At 33.7% G+C, this 18635-nt stretch overlaps 1 protein-coding gene across 1 annotated transcript; it reads right to left on the reverse strand.

The window, feature by feature from the left end:
- On the reverse strand, positions 1–16686 carry LOC124364790 (plasmanylethanolamine desaturase). Its single transcript, XM_046820542.1, has 4 exons — positions 15974–16686; positions 8868–9079; positions 3124–3342; positions 1–329 (listed from the first exon to the last, which is right to left on the reverse strand). The coding sequence occupies exons 1-4, from the start codon at positions 16143–16145 to the stop codon at positions 69–71; spliced, it is 864 nt and encodes a 287-aa protein (XP_046676498.1). The 5' UTR covers positions 16146–16686; the 3' UTR covers positions 1–68.
- Positions 16687–18635: the final 1949 nt, after the last annotated feature.

Genomic DNA, 18635 nt, shown 5'->3' on the forward strand with positions numbered 1-18635 from the left:
TTCATTGAAGGAACAAATTTATTGGATGTAAAAAAAGCGATAATAGTATGAATGAGATACGTGGCGGGTCACGAGCGTTTCTGAGCCCATTTAAAGTCATCGTCGCGTGGACGACAGCCCGTAAACAGCGTGATTGCGGACTCTAGGGCGGGCCAGAATCGGACCACTTCCAGCGGCCAGTTGAGCCAACCTGTGGTGATGCAGTAGTAGGTCTCGTGGGGCGCTACATGGTGGTAGCGATGGTGGCGTCTCGGCAGAATCACGTGGTGCTCCTGCAGCCACACAACCCACCACGGCAGACCAAAATATGTGTGTGACCACTTATGGATCTGGACATGTACATAAATACTTGACTAATCAGATATAATATCAGGCTTACTTTTATACAGTAAAATTAAAAAATATTCTATGACTACATTATTGAAGATTTATTTTATCAGTGGCAATACATTTTAGCATAGGATGATATATTTTCTCATAGACAGCTACATAATCTAACATAATATTTCATATTTACATACATACATGTTTCATATTTTTGTAAATTGAAACACGAATATTTTCCTCAGAAACATGAATTCGGCCTTGTTTGTGGTCTTGAGTCAACAGATTTTGCCGCAACATAACGCATTTTTTTTCAGTTAACATTTCTTGACATGAACCCAATAAAATGGTACATTTTCCTGCCATTTCACGGATTGTTAGTCGATGGTCTGATCATACGAGAACAATCACTTTAGCAACATTGTCATCATTGATTGATGTTGAAGGACATCCGGAACAAGCAATATCTTCTGCGGATGTTCAGCTATCTTTAAACCTCTTGTACCACTTATGACAACATTATTGTCTTAAGCACTTATCATCAAAAGCATCTTGTGACATCAAAAAAGTTTTATTCAGTTTCACACAAACATGTTGCTCTTATTTCACATTCATTTTTATTAAACAGCATATAGCCAAAATCCATAAAACTAACCTCAAACAAACGTTGCTTATTTTGTCGCCATGCGATATTTCATTCTCATACTATATAAAAAGTCCTGGAACTTTTTAATCACCCCTCGTATATTTAGTTTAAAGTTGGATTTGGCAATGAAGGGATCGTGCAGATAAAAAAGGACTTTTTTCAACATTTGCTGTGGTTCAGTCATACCAAAATTCTGCACAATATTTTAAAAGATCTGCAATTTGATCTCTTTCTCAGGTGAATAACTGTTTGGGAATGTGGATAACATAACCGAGGCAAGAAACAGTTGTGGGTCAACTTCATACACATTATCTTTAAAAATGCACTTAATAAAACATTAACTATTATAAATGCACTAAATAATAAAATCCATAATACAACTGCTAACAATAACTAACCACTGATAACCCACCAGTAGCCAATGTAAGGGTTAAACATCAAGAGTTTTATTAAAGTAAACATCATGAGTTTGGCTAAAGCAAACATCATGGCCAAAGTATGACTGACTAAAGTTATCCCCTATAGCAGACTTACTTGTGATCACTACAAAAATAGTTTCTGTGATGAAAATTTTTTAAGGTGAAATTGTATCTCCTTGAAATTTATCTTCCAAATTTAAATATTGGTTTTATGTCCCAATGTCTGAGAGCATTAAATTGTTTCAGGGCATAAACAGTCCCGTTGCATAAAAAGCACAACTCTATGTAATAAATCAACCATAAAAAAATCTGACTATGTTTAAAAACTTAACACTCTTTTCGACAAGATCCGTTGTTGTAAGAATAAGACTAATGCACTTTTTAGTTTTTCTTGTTAACCCTTTAACAGCTGTGTTCCTGGATTCTTGGCAACACGCGAGCGCCGGGCTTAGTTATATACTATGACTCCCCAGCGCTGAGTATTTTTTTCCCATTTTTAGGAGTTTTGAGATGACACGTTAAAGCAGATTAAAAATTTAATAAATAGAGTAAATAATTAACAATGTTTACAAATTTCTCAAATAATGTCAGTTTGTCAAATAATTACAACATATTACTACTACCACACAACTATCTACAAATAAACATTGGAAAAAACCTCGTAAATTATTATTGTAACCATTCCCGAACTTTTGTATGATACACAGCACGTGGCATCCAAGTAGTAAGGGTAATGTTCACAAAAATGCACCACCAACTGGCCAGCTATCTTCTAGACATTTCTATCATAACAGAACACAAAATAACAACGGATACAGTAAAAATAAAAGCTGATAATATGAAAATGAGTATACTCGGGTGTGGCAGTTGTTCACAAAAATAGATTTGTGTGATATATTTTGGGCTTGGTGATTAAAGGGTTAAGTGTACACTTTTTATAAAGTGTAAAAAGGTTTGAGATTTTATTCTGAACACAATTTAGAATATATAACAAATCTAATAAAAGGAATTGAGTACTTATTAATTACATATTTAAAATGAGACATCAACCATCATTATTCTACTAAAAAATATAAGGAATTCTAAGTTTTGCGGTTTAGTATTGTTCTTATGGAGTAAACTCACCGCCGTTTCACTACGATCGGCTACTACAATTTTTACCATCAAGATAAATGGATTTTGACAAAACTAATTGTGTTTTTTTTACTGCTATCCTTAATAGGACAAAATTATTTTACCACTTTCCACTTTGAATTGTTCTTAATTCCCTGCACTGAGTTTTGAGTATGCTCCAATTTACCTCTTAGTGCTGGAGATACTATAACTCAAGCAAACTTAACATTTACATTGAATCAACCCTTTCAACTCTAGCTACGTTATATGTTGAAAGCTCCGTTGCTTAGAGATCATGTCAGAAACATTGTAGTGTACTCAATTATGCAGCTGATAAGACAATGAGAATACCTCATCACCTAGATAACACTAAATCTTGTAGTCTACATGTCTCTGACATCAAAATAATGAGTTCGTTTTAAGCTTCTTTGTCACCTAATACCGCATTTGTTGGACAAACATGACTCCAGATTCCAGGAGTCAAATATGTGACACTTGCAGATTTTAGATGCTGCACAAAGAGGAAATCGAACTGGACCATACTCAACATACACAATCTATGTGTACTGTTTCAATGAGTCATAGCAGTACAATAATTAAAAGTAAAAACTGAAAACAAACCTGGTTGGTCATGGCCACAAATATGGCGAAGAGGAAGATGAAGCAGAGGACGGCGAAGTGACGTTGAAGCTGCTGTTCTGAGTCTGTGATCAGCCGCCACAGCAGGAACCCCAAGAATGGAATGGTAACCATGAAATTGTCGCCATTCGTCTCGATAAAGTCATGGCGAGTGATGGACGTTGGGTCTATGTGGTGCTCCCTGAATGGCCGCAGAAAATTCTTAAAACAATCATGACAGAGTTTTTAAAAAATTGCCTATTACAAAACAACCGTACTTTTATTAGGAAATGATGTAATGACATTGGAACAATGTGGAACTTTATTAGGAAAGCCTAATATGAACTGCGCCGGTCTTCAATCACAACTAGTGAGTGAACTACAGAATTTATAAACACAAATTAATAAAAAAAATGGTTATACAGGGCCATGAGGAATCTGCTGTACTGCACAAGCTTATTTCTCTCATCAAAATAATGAAAAAATTTGATATAAACATGGTCCGGAAATTCTTTGTTGGTGAGTTATTCAGGGTCAAAGATTTCACCTGAAATTCAGCTCTCTCAGTGAAATTAACTTTTAGAGTATTAATTAGATGAGGTTTATATAGATGAGCTGACAAATCATAGAACACCTTCCAAGAAGTCTATCTCTATTAGTTTACGAGAAAATCGGGGTAAGGCAAAAAAGGTTAGGGTCAAAAACCCACTTTTTTGCAATTTAGACTACAATAACTCCGTTAAATTGCCTATAAACAAAGAAAAATGTTCAATAAAATTTGTAGAAAATTTTATTCCCAAAAAATAATGTAAATTAAGTCAATAAAAATAGAACTTTTTTCATTATTTTGATGAGAGGATTAAACTTTTGCAGTGTGGCAGATTTCTCCTGAAACACCCTATTTATGCAGTACATTTATTTGTTGAAAATTTATCATAAACATTAAGGAAAAACTTTAAATTTTAATTTTTTAATATTTATAAACTTCATAATTAAGTGCAGTATTTTTAGGGTTTGATTTAAAAATATAAAATTTACTTTAGCAATGTTCCTCAATTTCTTGTTGACATATCACAATAAGTTTTTCCAAAGATTTATTGAATATTATAATTCTATACATATATAATACATTCTATACACTTACAATCACGGATTTCTTTTAAATATTGCTCAACAATGACAGTTGAGGTGCACTTTAATCAATAGAGTTATTGTTCTAAAGTTATTTCAGTAACTTCTTCAAGCATGTAACTGAATTATTAAGTCCAGTTACTCATAATAGACAACAGTGAATAGTACAGACACACAGTGTATGGCCATGGTCTGATTGATAGTGAAGAATGTTACTAAACTGATAGTACTCATAAATTAGTAAACACTTCAAATCAAGCAGTACTTGTATTACACCTCATGATGAAATTAAGTAATAATTATACATTGAGCCATGTACTTCTTGTACCTACTAGCTCATATGGTTCAAACTTATTTTTAACCTGAGATATAATAATTGATAAGTACATATTAAACATTAAAATAACATTAAATTAGTTTAAATGAATGTTTAAAAACATATTTTATTATAAGCTAATAATTATTTTTAAAAGAGCAATTTTCAAAATGAGAAAATACTCTATAATCAAGTTTTATTTATATCTAATGTTGATACAAATTTGTTTGAATTTATCTTTTTGTGCCATATTTTTTGGCAATAGGTACCTACCAGAATAACAAATTTACTGTAGAGGTAGTATTTTTTGTAAAATATCTAAAAAAAACATTGTAAATGGAGGTTTATTTCTCTTTACCAAACATATTTTGATAAATTATTTTAAGGGTAACATTTTATAATATTTTTTATATATTAACACATTTGCTCAGGGTCAAGCAAACTACTAAGGCAGTGGTGACAAGAAGTATATCTAATGTAGCTAAGCCACAGCTTCGCCCATTGAAGATCATAGTGTCTAGTGAAGACCCAAATCCTATTAGTCCCTGATTTGAAGAAACATTACATATTTCATTTGGCATATGAATAACATCAAACGATCATGTGTGGAACCGATGCATTTGCAATGAGATGACACATTGGTGTTGGAAGGAATGCACCTAAAATGGAAACTTGAAGATACCATATGACCTCTGTACTTACCCCGGCCTTACTACACATACCAACAAATGAAACTTCTTTGAGAATGGGGAAAACACTTCTCTTGCTACTTGCTCAATGGGAACGATGTGGAGAGAAGATAAAAATCAAATTTAAACTGTTATGATATGTCACCTTATTTGTAGTTGCTGATCTAGTAGAGCACTCACTCTGTGATGATGATCAGCATGCTGATCAATGCTACCAACCGAAACTTCATTGAAATTGGAAAAAAAACACCACTTCCTATTTGCTTCATGGGAGTAATGTGGAAAGGTCATAACAACCAAGGTTAAACTATTATAGTATGTCACCATAGCTGTAGTTGCTAATCTATTAGAGCACTCACTTTTTGATGATGATCAGCATGCTGATCACTGCCACCAACTGAAACTTTATTGAAATTGGGGAAAAAATTTCTCTTCTTATTTGCTCCATGGGAATAATATGGAAAGGAGATAACAACCAAAGTTTAACTGCTATGGTATGTCACCGCATCTGTATTTCCTGATCTCTAGTGGAGCATTCACTCTATAGAATGCCACCAACTGAAACTCCATTGTCCCCAACAGTAACTTCATTGTCACGAACAGGAACTTCATTGCCTCCAACAGAAACTTCATTAAAATGAGGAAAACACATCAGGAAGGAAAGTGAAAGAGTAGCGAATGGTGGTAAAAATGAAGGAATTCCCAGAGGGAATCTAGGTACAGATAAATTTATAGACAAGGAGAGCCATCTTCAGCAATATAATAATTAAAAAGAAGTTAAAAAAGTGAACTACTGTCATTCGGATTCTCAGCCAATTGAGACAATATACCTCACCTGAGATAATATGAAGGGGTAGAACAGATTATATAGGAGGAGATGACATCCCTTCCTAACCCTTACAACATTGCCATTTACTTCTCTAGAAATGTAGGAGAAGAGACAAACCATCTGATATCCCTGATACAGGCACAAAACAAGAACCTGGGTGTGGAAGATCTTGGGATATAACAGGGAGGGCAGTGGTTAACTGGCCATTTTTGGTGCAAGTTACGAGATTTTGAGCCTACAAGAACACTGTGTTTCTCTTCTTTCACAAGCACCAGGTGATAAATAGAATTCCAGCGATTTTTCCTAATAAAAAAGAAGCATTTGCTGCTGAGCCAAAAATATTTGAGCATGCTGGCTGGGAAATGTACTAATCATTTAAGGAGCCTTTGTTACAAAATAAGATCATGGGACTTCCTCATATAAATGTAGAGGTAATTTGGAATTAAGTCAAGAACGATCCTGATTAGAAATTGAATTAAATTATACTTGCTTGAAAGGATTTCTAACACAGGACTTTGCGTTAATTCGGGTCAACCGCCTGAATAAAGGCACTCATTACTGGGAAGTAGTAGTAGTCTTAGCGTATGTCCTGTGGAAGGAGAAACAAGGCCAAAGGAAGTGAGAAGACTAGTGAAGTAATGTTACGGGAATGGCCTACCATTACTGATGGCTGGCCTGCAATGCCAATGTCCACAGTATTGTATGGAGTAGTGGACACCAATGTAAGATATGAGCAACTACTAAAGTTGCGTTTTAGATTTAACCTGTATATACTCTGGGGTGTAGGGTTAGAAAGAAAGTAACCGATGCAATATTAAACAGCTTGCTCTGAGGTACTCTTCTGATCAAGACCACTAGAGGCAGTTTCTCTTTTGTCTATGTACCAAAACTATTGAGATGGACTTCCCCAAGGTTAGGAAGACAGAGAAAACATACAAAGGTATTTTGACAATCTACCTAGACTCAATTGTGATAAAAATTATGGGGGAGGTAGTAAACAATAATATAAGAACCGAGATTTTCAGAGAGGTTACCACCGTAATCCTGTTAACATGCATATAGTGCGGGACAATCTAAAGAACCCTTTGTTTGCACTGACTAGGGCTCTACAAAAGACAAAACAATAAAACACAAAGAAACAACAATGTGCACCAATGTCACATAATGCAAGCGAAAGAGCACTGGAAGCAAGAGAGAGCAGTGAACAGTATTATATCAAGATGAATAATTAAATTACTGTCTACTAGAAAAGTTGAGGCCCAGGTGGGGAAAAAACAATATACTGTCATCCTTGCTGTGGGTCCTAATTGTGTATGAGTTAATTGATACATTACCAGATAAATATGCTTATTTGCTTTTGCTATGCAGATACACACTGTCATCATGGTTAGAAGCAGATTCAAAAATTCGCTCTTTAATCTCAAACTGGATGACTGCACAGGAAAATTGTACATGACAGGATTGTCATCAATACCACCAAAACAATCCTAAAAAGAAATAGAACCTAAGAGCCATTACTTTGAATGGAAAAGTCTTAAGAGGGAAATACCAAGAAATAATACATGACAAGAAACTCATATGGAACAGAAATATCTACAAAATTGATGAAAAAGCAACCTAATCCCTGAGAATTGTTGGAAGAAACTGAGGCTACAGCCTAAATATAATAAGTGGATGCATATCAATGGTGAAATCAGAATCAATTAGGGGGATCATGAACAGAGGAGCCAACTGATTCCAGATGATCGCTTTCTACCCAGTGACAGTACAACTTGTAAGTAAATCTTCACGAGGAATAACCTTATAACACTGAGCACTAAGGAAAAATGGGAAAAGATTACATACAACTCACTAAAAGAGTATACCATAAGGTAATACAGAGTGGTCAAGGATGGAAGGAACTGGAGCAGGAATGTACAGACTATGAATCAAACAGTCAAGAATTGTTGAAGACGTTTACAGACTAGGCAGAGGTGCAGGTAATCTAAAATGTATACAGAACTTTGCCTTTTTGTCTGACAATTATGCAGTATCAGAGCACTGAATTTTGCCATCTAAAGCTTGGATACCATTTGGAATTGGAAGCAAAACCTTTAATGATGTGGGATAAAATAACTGTCTCTCCTTTGCATGCCAGAGCTGCAGGAGTTGAAGATAATTAACCAATAAAGGAGCTTCCAGCCTCCCACATAAAATATTAAATGGTATGTGGACAAGTGATGTTTTTAAACTACATATATTTTTAAAGGAAATAATATTGTTGATGCATGAGTGTGTTAGTATGATTTTTTTATACACTGCCAACATATTGATTAATTTTTTTAAGAAATGAGAGTGTAATACATGGACTGAATTAAAAAAGCAAATACAAGTCATTTGTAGACTGGTTGACAAGCTTTATTGTTACAACGATGAGCCTTTTTACATATCATAACCACTAATTAAACATTGGGACAAAATATTGGAAAATGTTTAATGTAGGTCTAATTCCCAATGAAATTCTTAAGATTAAAGAACCAATTGGCATTCTAAAATTGTTTAAACTAAAATAGTTTGATTTAGTTTAATTTCAAACATGTAACTTACGAGGGTTAAAGAATCTGAATAAATCTTTCCGTTTACAGAGGATCAATGAAACTTTAATTCTTGAAAATTATAGAAAAAATACAGAATCTGTTCATTGATAGATTGTTTTAGTTATACAAATAAACACATTTTCACTGACAAAAATAATATTATTTTGTACTAATAAAAAAGTCAGGTGAAACAATGAAAGCCTTACCTTGCCAATGATGGGCAAGTCTATAGATCCCCAAGTGTCTGCTAGCCAGTGAACCATACCGGACGCAAAGTCGGCCGAGACGATGCCACATAGTGCCGCTAACAATATTGTTGGAATATTTTTTAAGTGTATATGATAAAAAATAAGGCATGTGTTGACAGCTATCAGGGTCACACATATACTGACACTTATACATTCCTGAATTCTCTTCCCTGAAAAAATAAAAATAAAACAGATTACTTATCTTAACCTTTATAATAAATTATAAAACTATGAAATTAAATACATAGAAAAAGTACCAAGGCCACTGATAAATTATCTCGTTTGTGCATTGGCAAAGTGATACCTACAGAAATAGACTCATTAAGGATTCTCCATAGACATTTTCATGGCCACTTCATGCTTTCCTCATTGGTTTTACAAACATATGTTGAAAGCTTTATAAAAACCTTCTAACTTCACTCTATCACTGTGAAATATCTACTTGTTAAGATTAATAAGACTGTTAATCTTGTTGATTGTTAATTTATAGGTTTTTAAGATTAAATACACATTATGATAGACACAACAAAATATAGGAATGAGTAAGCCCCAGTTGTTTGTTTAAACTAGAACCAACAATTTAATTACTGAAAAATATAAAAATCTATTTGTACAATAGTATTTTGTACAGTTCAAACAAAATATGCTACAATACTGAGTGCATTAAATATACATTTGATCTTACATTCCAGTAATCACCATAGGGTCTAAATTAAATTTACTGTAATAGTTGCTTGGCATTAATATATAAAATAATACATTTTTTGTGAACAAAATATTACTAATGTAGTTTCAATATTTTAAATTTCCAATGAAAATTGGTTTCAGACAGTGAGAAAAGAAAAGATTTGAAACAAAAGGTCTTACAGTAATATAGATTAAAATGGTTTCTTTGAGAAAAGAAAATAGGACGGTAAATGTTGTCAGGTACCTCTATTTAAAACAATTGGTGACTTTTTATCCATTTATCTGCTTAAAAATGGAGGATAATTTTTTTATGTAAGAAGAATTTTGAATGTATCAGCATCTGGTCAATAGTGTTCAGACTCCGTAAACTTCTTAAGAAAGCAAAAACAATCGATTTGCACCACCATTACTTTGACAATGGCTGTACTGAGAACTTACAGCCATAAAGTTTCAAGCTGAAAGCACGGTCAAAGTGCTTTCAGCTTCACATGTTGCTTCCTTAGATGTCGCTAAGGTATTTGATTTGCCGTAAAATGTTTTGGTTGAGTGTCAAATGGATTTTAAGACTGTGACGAACATGAGTGAAATTTGAAGTAGCAGGTAAAAGTGGGCGTTTATTGTGTGGGCTGCGGTAAAAGACAGTGTGATCTGTTGTCAATTTTGGTTCATCTCATTGAGGGTGTTATTTAAGACGCCATACCCTGAGATTTAGATTTTGAAATTGAAGCTAATGAGTATGACTTTTGCTGTCTATTGTGTGAAAGTGAGGTCTTTAGACATTCCCCAGACAACTCTGGACTAGGTGGAGGTGTGTCAGCACAACAACTTGCCTTCAATATAATCAAGTGTGGGATTTTGTTCCAATTGACAAGGTTAAGAAGACCAATAATATATAGATCTCAATTTACTACTAGAGATGATGTTTATTATTACAATTTATTTATCTGGAAATTACAGGTCAGTGTGAAATCAAAGTGTAAATCAAGTCAGAACTGAAAAAGATTGGTAGAGACATTATTTGTATAGTGATTGGAGATGAATGGCAACCCCATCTTCTACCCTATTGTTCCATAGTTTTGTGCTTGATTTGAGAAAAAAAATATATATATATATATATATATATATATATACTAGCTGTATCCTGTGGCTTCGCACGCTTTTCGTAAGCTTTGCTCGTGTATGTGCACTTCTGGTTCAAGTGAATTATATTTCCAGTGCTGATGTCGAGTTTGCCTTGTTGCCACGATCAAGAAAATCTGTGTATGTTTATAGCCATCATACACTTACATGTAATTTATTATAAAGTGGTCTAACACTCAAACTTTAAGTTCAATCAGAAATTAATCTTCAAGACAAATATACATCATAACTTCAATATGGTGTTTGGTTATTTAATATACATAACTGTCTCGTAATTGCAGTTTTTAGTGTGCAGGCGCTTTGAAAACTTGCATCTTTTGAAGCACTGCCTGGTGGCGAATTATATCAATGGGCATAGTATATAAACCTTCTCTGTGGAAAAATACATATACATACAAATTTTCATAATGGTCGGTTAAATAGTTTACGATTCCATAAAGGACAAACATTCATTTATATATATGTGCCTTTTGACATTTTTCATACTGCCTGCCATGTGGGATTGTAGATTAAGCGTGATTGCCAAATTTGTATTATTCCTGAACAATCAATCAATAAATAATATTCTTTGTTTACCATTTCTTTAAGAAAGTAAGCGTGTCAAATACATAAATAAAATGTAAAATATATTACTATTACAGATCATCTTCTGACACTCGTGCAAAATTCTTGAACTACTCGTAATTAGATGGGTCAATCTGTCACCCAATTGTCCAGTCTTTGTTTCAAGGCTACTCAAGTTAATGCTTTGACATCGTCTGGTAGGATGTTATACAGGTTTGTTCCGATGTACTGAAGGTTGGCTTTTTCCGAATAAGTTTGCCCTTATTCTGAAAACTTGAATTCTTTATGCATTTCTTGTCATATCTATGACTTCCGGTTTCTCTAGGAAGACTAATTTTGTTCACCAAAAGAATCGCCTATTTAATGTAAATGGTGATGATGGTCTTGATTTTTAGCAGCGTAAAATCTTCTTTGCAGCTGTCTCACTATCTAATTCAGTTAAAGATCTTATATCTGATTTTTGTATAGTGACCTCAATGTTCAGGTTTCTGGTAGAGGACGCTCAATTAGAGCAATACTGAAGACGAGTTTCCAGAAGTGCATGGTATCCCACTTTAGTTACATCTATTGTGACTATCTGCTTTGATCATTTTATTACATGGACAGCAGCAGTTTTTTCGATCCAGTTGAAGTGTATTGAATCTGAATATTTTTATATCTTATAGTGTAAATTATAAAAAGGACCGGCAATAATGGTGGGCTGGAGTACTGTACATTCCAATGGAAGATGGAGGAAGAGTCCAAATGTTATTGCCTCAACCATAAGTATAGACATTGCTTCCCTTGGAAACCCTGGGGACAGAGTTATGTCGTTCATTCACTTTCAAATCTATTTTATTTCATGCACAATAAGAGAATGATGATGGTAATTTTGTGTACGGTGCCAGTAGTTGGCATGTTGAGTGATACTGCTTCCTAGATGACTCGGAGATGTCATCAAACTCACAATGGTTGAATTATATTGAGACACGGTTGCAGCAGGTTTATCACATAGTACATAAGCAATTGCTCAACACTTATTAAGTAATGTAAAATCAATATGATCTGTAGAGGGGATGACAACATGAATGTTCTGCGTTCTGTGTGTTACCAAGTATTTCGATAACCCATTCATTTAGACAAACTCAGTTTCAAAAGCATGACATTAGGGCTAGCAAAATCATCATCTTATCATGCACAATAACTTGGCTTAGGATATTGTCATCTCAAAGTATACAGTTTAATCCTCATCCTCATTGTTTGGGACAATCATCACAAGGGGTTTCCCAGGCAGTTACAGAACTTTAAGTTCAAAAAAAGTAATTATATATATATACACAAGTACATTTAGAGTAGTATAAAAAGAAAACTACAATTATTGACTGTACAATATTTCGTTGTTATTGCAACTTTCTTAAGTACACCGTATAAATGTACACTGAATCAAAATAAACAAAAAAAGAAATACCTGATAACAACCTTTCTAAATATAAATAAAAATTTTGACATTTAAACAAATTTGAATTAGTTGTTGATGGTGTGCATGGGCTAAACTACTATTGCACTATATATTTCAAATGTGGTGATAAAAAATTCAATAATAGTTAATGTCCCTAAAAATTTCCACAAAAGCTAAACAGAAAATTCCTAATTTTCGTATGAAAAATCATTGATAGTAAGATAATGTACCAACCAGGCCATGGGTTTATTTTCAAATATACATAATTGTTATATTATAAATCCAAACATAATTAGTATTCTTTATACAATATAGAGTGAACAATACAAAATCTTGGAATGCTTAATACTTTTTTCAAAGGCAGTAACAGTATTGCTTCATATTTGACTTTAATTTTTCTAATAATAATAAGTAGTATTGAATACAACAATGTGCCTTTTTTAAGATCTTTTACTTTTGTAAAAGATGTGTTTAGATCCATGCAGAACCAAAATTTCTAAATTACGAGATGTGAGTTTGAGTTTATTTTTATATTGTATAGTAATTATACAAAAATTTGTCCTAAACATTAAAAAATGTCTACCGCCTTTGTAGGATAGAACTAATCATTTTGGCATCTGTGCCAATATTTACATAAATTTGATTTAGTTTCATTTTTATAAACAATTTTAGAAATATAAGATCGCATTGTAATAACCTTTTTGATATCTGTAGAGGATTCGTAATTTGTGGACCATACAACGTCTTGTGAACTATACAAAAGCAAAGCAATAGTATGAGTGAACTCTGCTATTACACAATTCATAGCTAATGGCAATTTAAAGTATAACTAATTACCTTTATCATGCATGCCAAGGACAAGTTTTCAATGCATATCTATTTAATAAAATTTGATTATTGCAGTTCATTATAGATTTGTAAAATATTTTTTCTCAGTTATTTCAAAATGCAGACTAATTAAATTACACCTAATGGTAGTCGTTCACATCTTATATTTTTTGTATTGTTTGCTATGACCCCACTTAGAACCACTTTTTTTAGAAACATTTTTATAATTAACTTACTTATTACACATATTTCAATACCACAAGATTGCAGGATTGTGAGGCTTCCAGATAAAAAAAAATTACCAACATGCCAGTCATTGAATACGTAGCAATAACGTTGCATGGATTGATCTTCACACGTATTAACATACCTTCAATTTGAAATTTCCATATAACACAACTCTTCTTTTCTTACCCCTGTGCCAAGAGTAATGTTCAAAAAGTACTAAACATTGTGTTCTACATTTTAAAACATCAAATATTAATATTAAATAATAGAAATAATAAAGCAGCACAAGAATTTTTATACTATCTTATTAAAAATGATACAACATGCAAATATATGAATTAACATCAAGTAAAAGCCTATAATGTAAGAGAAGTTTTGTTCTTGTTCAACTAAAAGGAGAAATAACAGTATTTAACCAATACATTGCTAAAGTGCAAGATATCCTCCCTATGCTATTCTGCTTTTGATAATACAGGTGTATGAAACTGTATTGTAAACTAAGCTATACAGTTTAAAAACGATCTGAGTCAATTTCCTATAATACCAAAAATGATATTGAAAACAAACCAGAAATCATATATTTTGAGTTTTACACTCAGGAAAGCCAGATTTCTGACACAATAAATTTGTAGGGAAACCCATGTAAAATAACCTATAAATTATATCAAAAGTTTTATTATTGCTTAATCAAAATTCTGTGAATATGACATAGTTGTAGTTGAATTCAAAAACTTTCTATTTGAAGACATGAAAACAAATTTGGCAGCTACTTACAGCAGAGACTAAATATTTATAGGTAACTTACAAACTTTTTTAATTTATCACAAAAACTTAAATTTCCAACATAAAATTTTTTATTATGAGGTAAAAATAGACAAGAATTTGGAAAAGCTTAATAAATTTTGCTGTACAAACAACATTTTATACCCTAATATGTACATTATATGCAAATGTTCCTCTCAGTTGACATTAAATGAATACTGTAAGACATATTTTCTCCCCAGTGTCAACTTAGAAAATTGATATTGTTTATATTTTTAACATGAAAATATTAAAATAATATTGTTATGAAAGTGAATGTAGTAAAATAAAAGTAACATAAGTAAATAAATAACAGTTATAATTTAGTCAACCCAAGCTTGTATTAAGAGTGTGCTTCCAATTGTTCTATTGTTAATGATCAACAATAGTTTCATTGTAAAGGTATTCAAGCCACTGTGAGCCATGTTAATGGAGGGGTAGCAATTAAAAAATTTTAATTTGGAAGTCTAAATTTCTTTGCATGTTTTCCTATAACTAGTGATGTTTTCTCTTAAGTGTGAAAAATATATCGTTTTAATATTTACAAAGGAAACCCCTATTTCCTTTGCTGCTCCCTAACTTCCAATGTAATTGAATGTTAAAGACTATATCTGAAACATTTGACGAGTATTCCTTGTTTGTATACAAAAGGTCCATGTAGCAAGTCATATTTTTCATCAAATAATTTAATTAGTTCATGATTATTAAATATCCATGTCCGCCTTTCAGGCAGTGATATAATAAACTGCTGATGACGTTAATGAAAATTGATTATCTATTGTGTGATGCCCACCTTGCATTTACTATTATAACATTTCAGAATTAAAATACCCTCTATTGACCAAATATTACTAAACAAGGAAGTTTTCTATGTATTATGTAACTAAATGATTTATATAAATCTATATTATGTAATTTTTTTTATTATAGATTAATCATTGGGACATAATTAGTATCTGTATAATTGAGGTAATTAATTGTTCATTTTAGTTAGTTAAGTTAACTAATAAATCCTCTTTAAAAACATTTAAAAAAAAATATTGAAAACATACATGTTTTTCAAACACAACAAAATCATTATTACTACAAAACTAAAAACAGTTAACTGTGATGTCAGAATACATTTTTGAAGACCACATTTAGTTTAATTTAGCATGTTTTTATTATTTTGCCACTTTTATTAATTAAGATAAAAATATTAATTTCAGAGGTAATTATTTATTTTCAACTAATGTTTAGATTGATAGTTGAGAATGTATTGTCATAAAGGCTTATTTATATATTATATCTTTGGTCATGTTTTGATAACGTTCAATTCTGTCTGAATTGCCGCCAAGCAAAACCGGACATTCACGTTTTAGGTTAGGTAAGTACTCACCTCTACTGTACAAGTTAGCTAGTTCTTGGGCTCCCTTGTGGGTGGGACCCCATCTGGGAGACACAGTCTCTTCAGGTGAAACCGACGAATTGGCGTTAGGATCATCTTCCAGCATCGAATTGTGAAGAATCTCCTGTTCCGACTTCACAGGTGACAAGAACGACACCGCCATTCCGAGCCGTCAACACCTCACGGATCATGAACAGATACACTCACACTGCACTAAGTACTAATGCCACACCTCCTTTGCGTAACACGCCCTCCACAATGCTGGCCCATTTACGCACTGAAGAACACTAACTTGATCAAACAAGTGCTGTCGAAGACGATGCGTTTTACATGCACACATAAAATGTTGTTTACACCGATTAACCTAAAACGTAGGAAACACGATAACTGGTTACAACCGGACACTTTCACTGCGGTGCAGAAATCGCCGGTGACAATTCGCGCGATTAAAACATCCGGACCGAACAGACCGACCGTAACTGACACATCCTTTTGTTTGATTTCCGTCAGTCACAACACGGACGGATCGTACTCGAACTGCACAGCACAACCTCCACCGACCGGTCCGTACGCTGGTATGAAGTCATCTGCCAGGAATAGGCAAGGCACGGTCTCAGTGCGCAAGGTAAGAGTGGGGATACGCGCTCGGAAAGTGAACGAGCAGCTGTTCTACAAGGTCTAGTCGGCAGCACGCGACTGTACTGAACGTAGCAAGGAATCGCTGGACAAGTCGAGCTCGCGATATCGGCTATGCGCAATGGCTGTCCGAGTGAGAGGCGAAGTGACCCATGAACTCAACACGGTCGCACCAGCTGGCCTGCGTGACTGCAGTAAGCTGTTGCAGTCCTTTTGAAACGTCGATAAAGACACCGAGAGCAATACTCGCCACCACCATACAGTCGCGTAGAACGTACTAGTTGTTCTATCAAATAGATCTTGAACATTTTCAGATTAATTAAAATTAGCTAATACAAAAACCAATGTTAATAAAATCAATCATATTCGCAAAATACACATTTCAGTAAATTGATTTAAATACCAGAGTTTAGGAATTTGTAATATTCACAAATCTCAAAAACGACATTTGTGAACTATCCTTAATCGTCAATTGTGAAATATATTGCACATTTCATTGTCAAATGTAAGTTATTCAGCCGTGACGCATTCGCAGACACCGGCTAACTTACTCAAGCATTACACAATACCCAAATTTAGACTGATGACTGATTCGTCATAGCTTCGAACGCGCCTTAATCAACACTAGACCACTGTTCTATGGCAGTGAGTGGTAAATTACAGTTTTGTATTTTTGCACTGATATATGTTGTGCACTATTGTTATCAAAAAGTTGAGATATAACGTGTGCAATTGTGGTCACAGACCTCTAATAAGTTATTTAAACAGTAAACAGGGTCTGCAGATTTTGGATTAGAAACAAGACTTTTCCAGTCTCGGGCATAACACCAGGTACATTCCTCATATAGCAAAAATACGATTAGAATCCTCAATAATAGTCTACCTGCTCCACAAATTTTTAATGTAACATCGCTGACCTTCCCTGAACATAATCTAGGAGGTTCACCTATTCAGATGGTATTTGTTTTGCGGTCCAGCACAAGGACTTGGTCAATTTCAAGCTACTTGAACTTACGATATTTTCATCGTTAAGGATATTTGAAGAAATGGAGGATACATTCCACTTCTTTTAAGACTGAGCTATCGGAAAAATAGAAACTAGATGTTCGTTTGGAAATGTCAAATTTAACCACAATGAATATCCTAAGTACCTAGGAGTCACACCTGATTATTGGCTAATGTTTAAGAACCACCTAGAGAAGACTGTGGATCAGGATCAGAGCTAGCATAATGCAGCATGAAGCTCGATCATCGTGGGCAAAGCGTAAGTTCTGCGTAGCTCAGCTGTCTCTGACTTACTCTGCAGCAGAATTCCGTGCGTCTGTCGATGTCAGCTAAACAGTTCGCATACAAAAATAGTTGACGTATAATGTAAGTGGCACTATGATTCCCACCACTCTCTTCCTTACTCCCCTCCCTGTACTTGATAAAATCTCACTCCTTGTTATACACCGCAAAGAGGCATTATTAGGGAATATTAAACATTTTGTCAAATCTCGAATTGCATACCTTACAGGATCTCCCACGTGGTATTGTGGGAATATCCTGGGAGATTGTGGGAACTGTTGGATATCCCACGTGGCATATCTAACCCTACAGTCTGCGAGTCACCTTAAAAGGAGTACATTTTCAACCAAAAACGCCTGATAACGTAGCCTATTGGGATTTTTTTTTATAGCGGACATAAGTTCCTGATTTGGGAATCAGAACAAATATATTTTTATTTTATTGCATTTAATGTTTTTATTCGTACATCTCTACAAAGTCGACATTAAGGCCGAATGGCACTTTCTTACATTTAGCCTCACTTAATATATATAAAAATCAACAATTAAGCCTACAAAATAAATTACATTTATCAAAATTATATTATATTACACTTTTTTTAATGTTTGTTTATAATCGCTCTCATTTACTCTTACAAACTCCCTGTACCCAGCAAACTTTACCCGCCGAACAGCGCCTAGTCCCCGGTACTCCGCCTAACAGATAAGTTTCTAATTGTAACTATATGTTA

Source organism: Homalodisca vitripennis, chromosome 6 (genome assembly GCF_021130785.1).
Source record: "Homalodisca vitripennis isolate AUS2020 chromosome 6, UT_GWSS_2.1, whole genome shotgun sequence".
NCBI classification, from domain to species: domain Eukaryota; kingdom Metazoa; phylum Arthropoda; class Insecta; order Hemiptera; family Cicadellidae; genus Homalodisca; species Homalodisca vitripennis.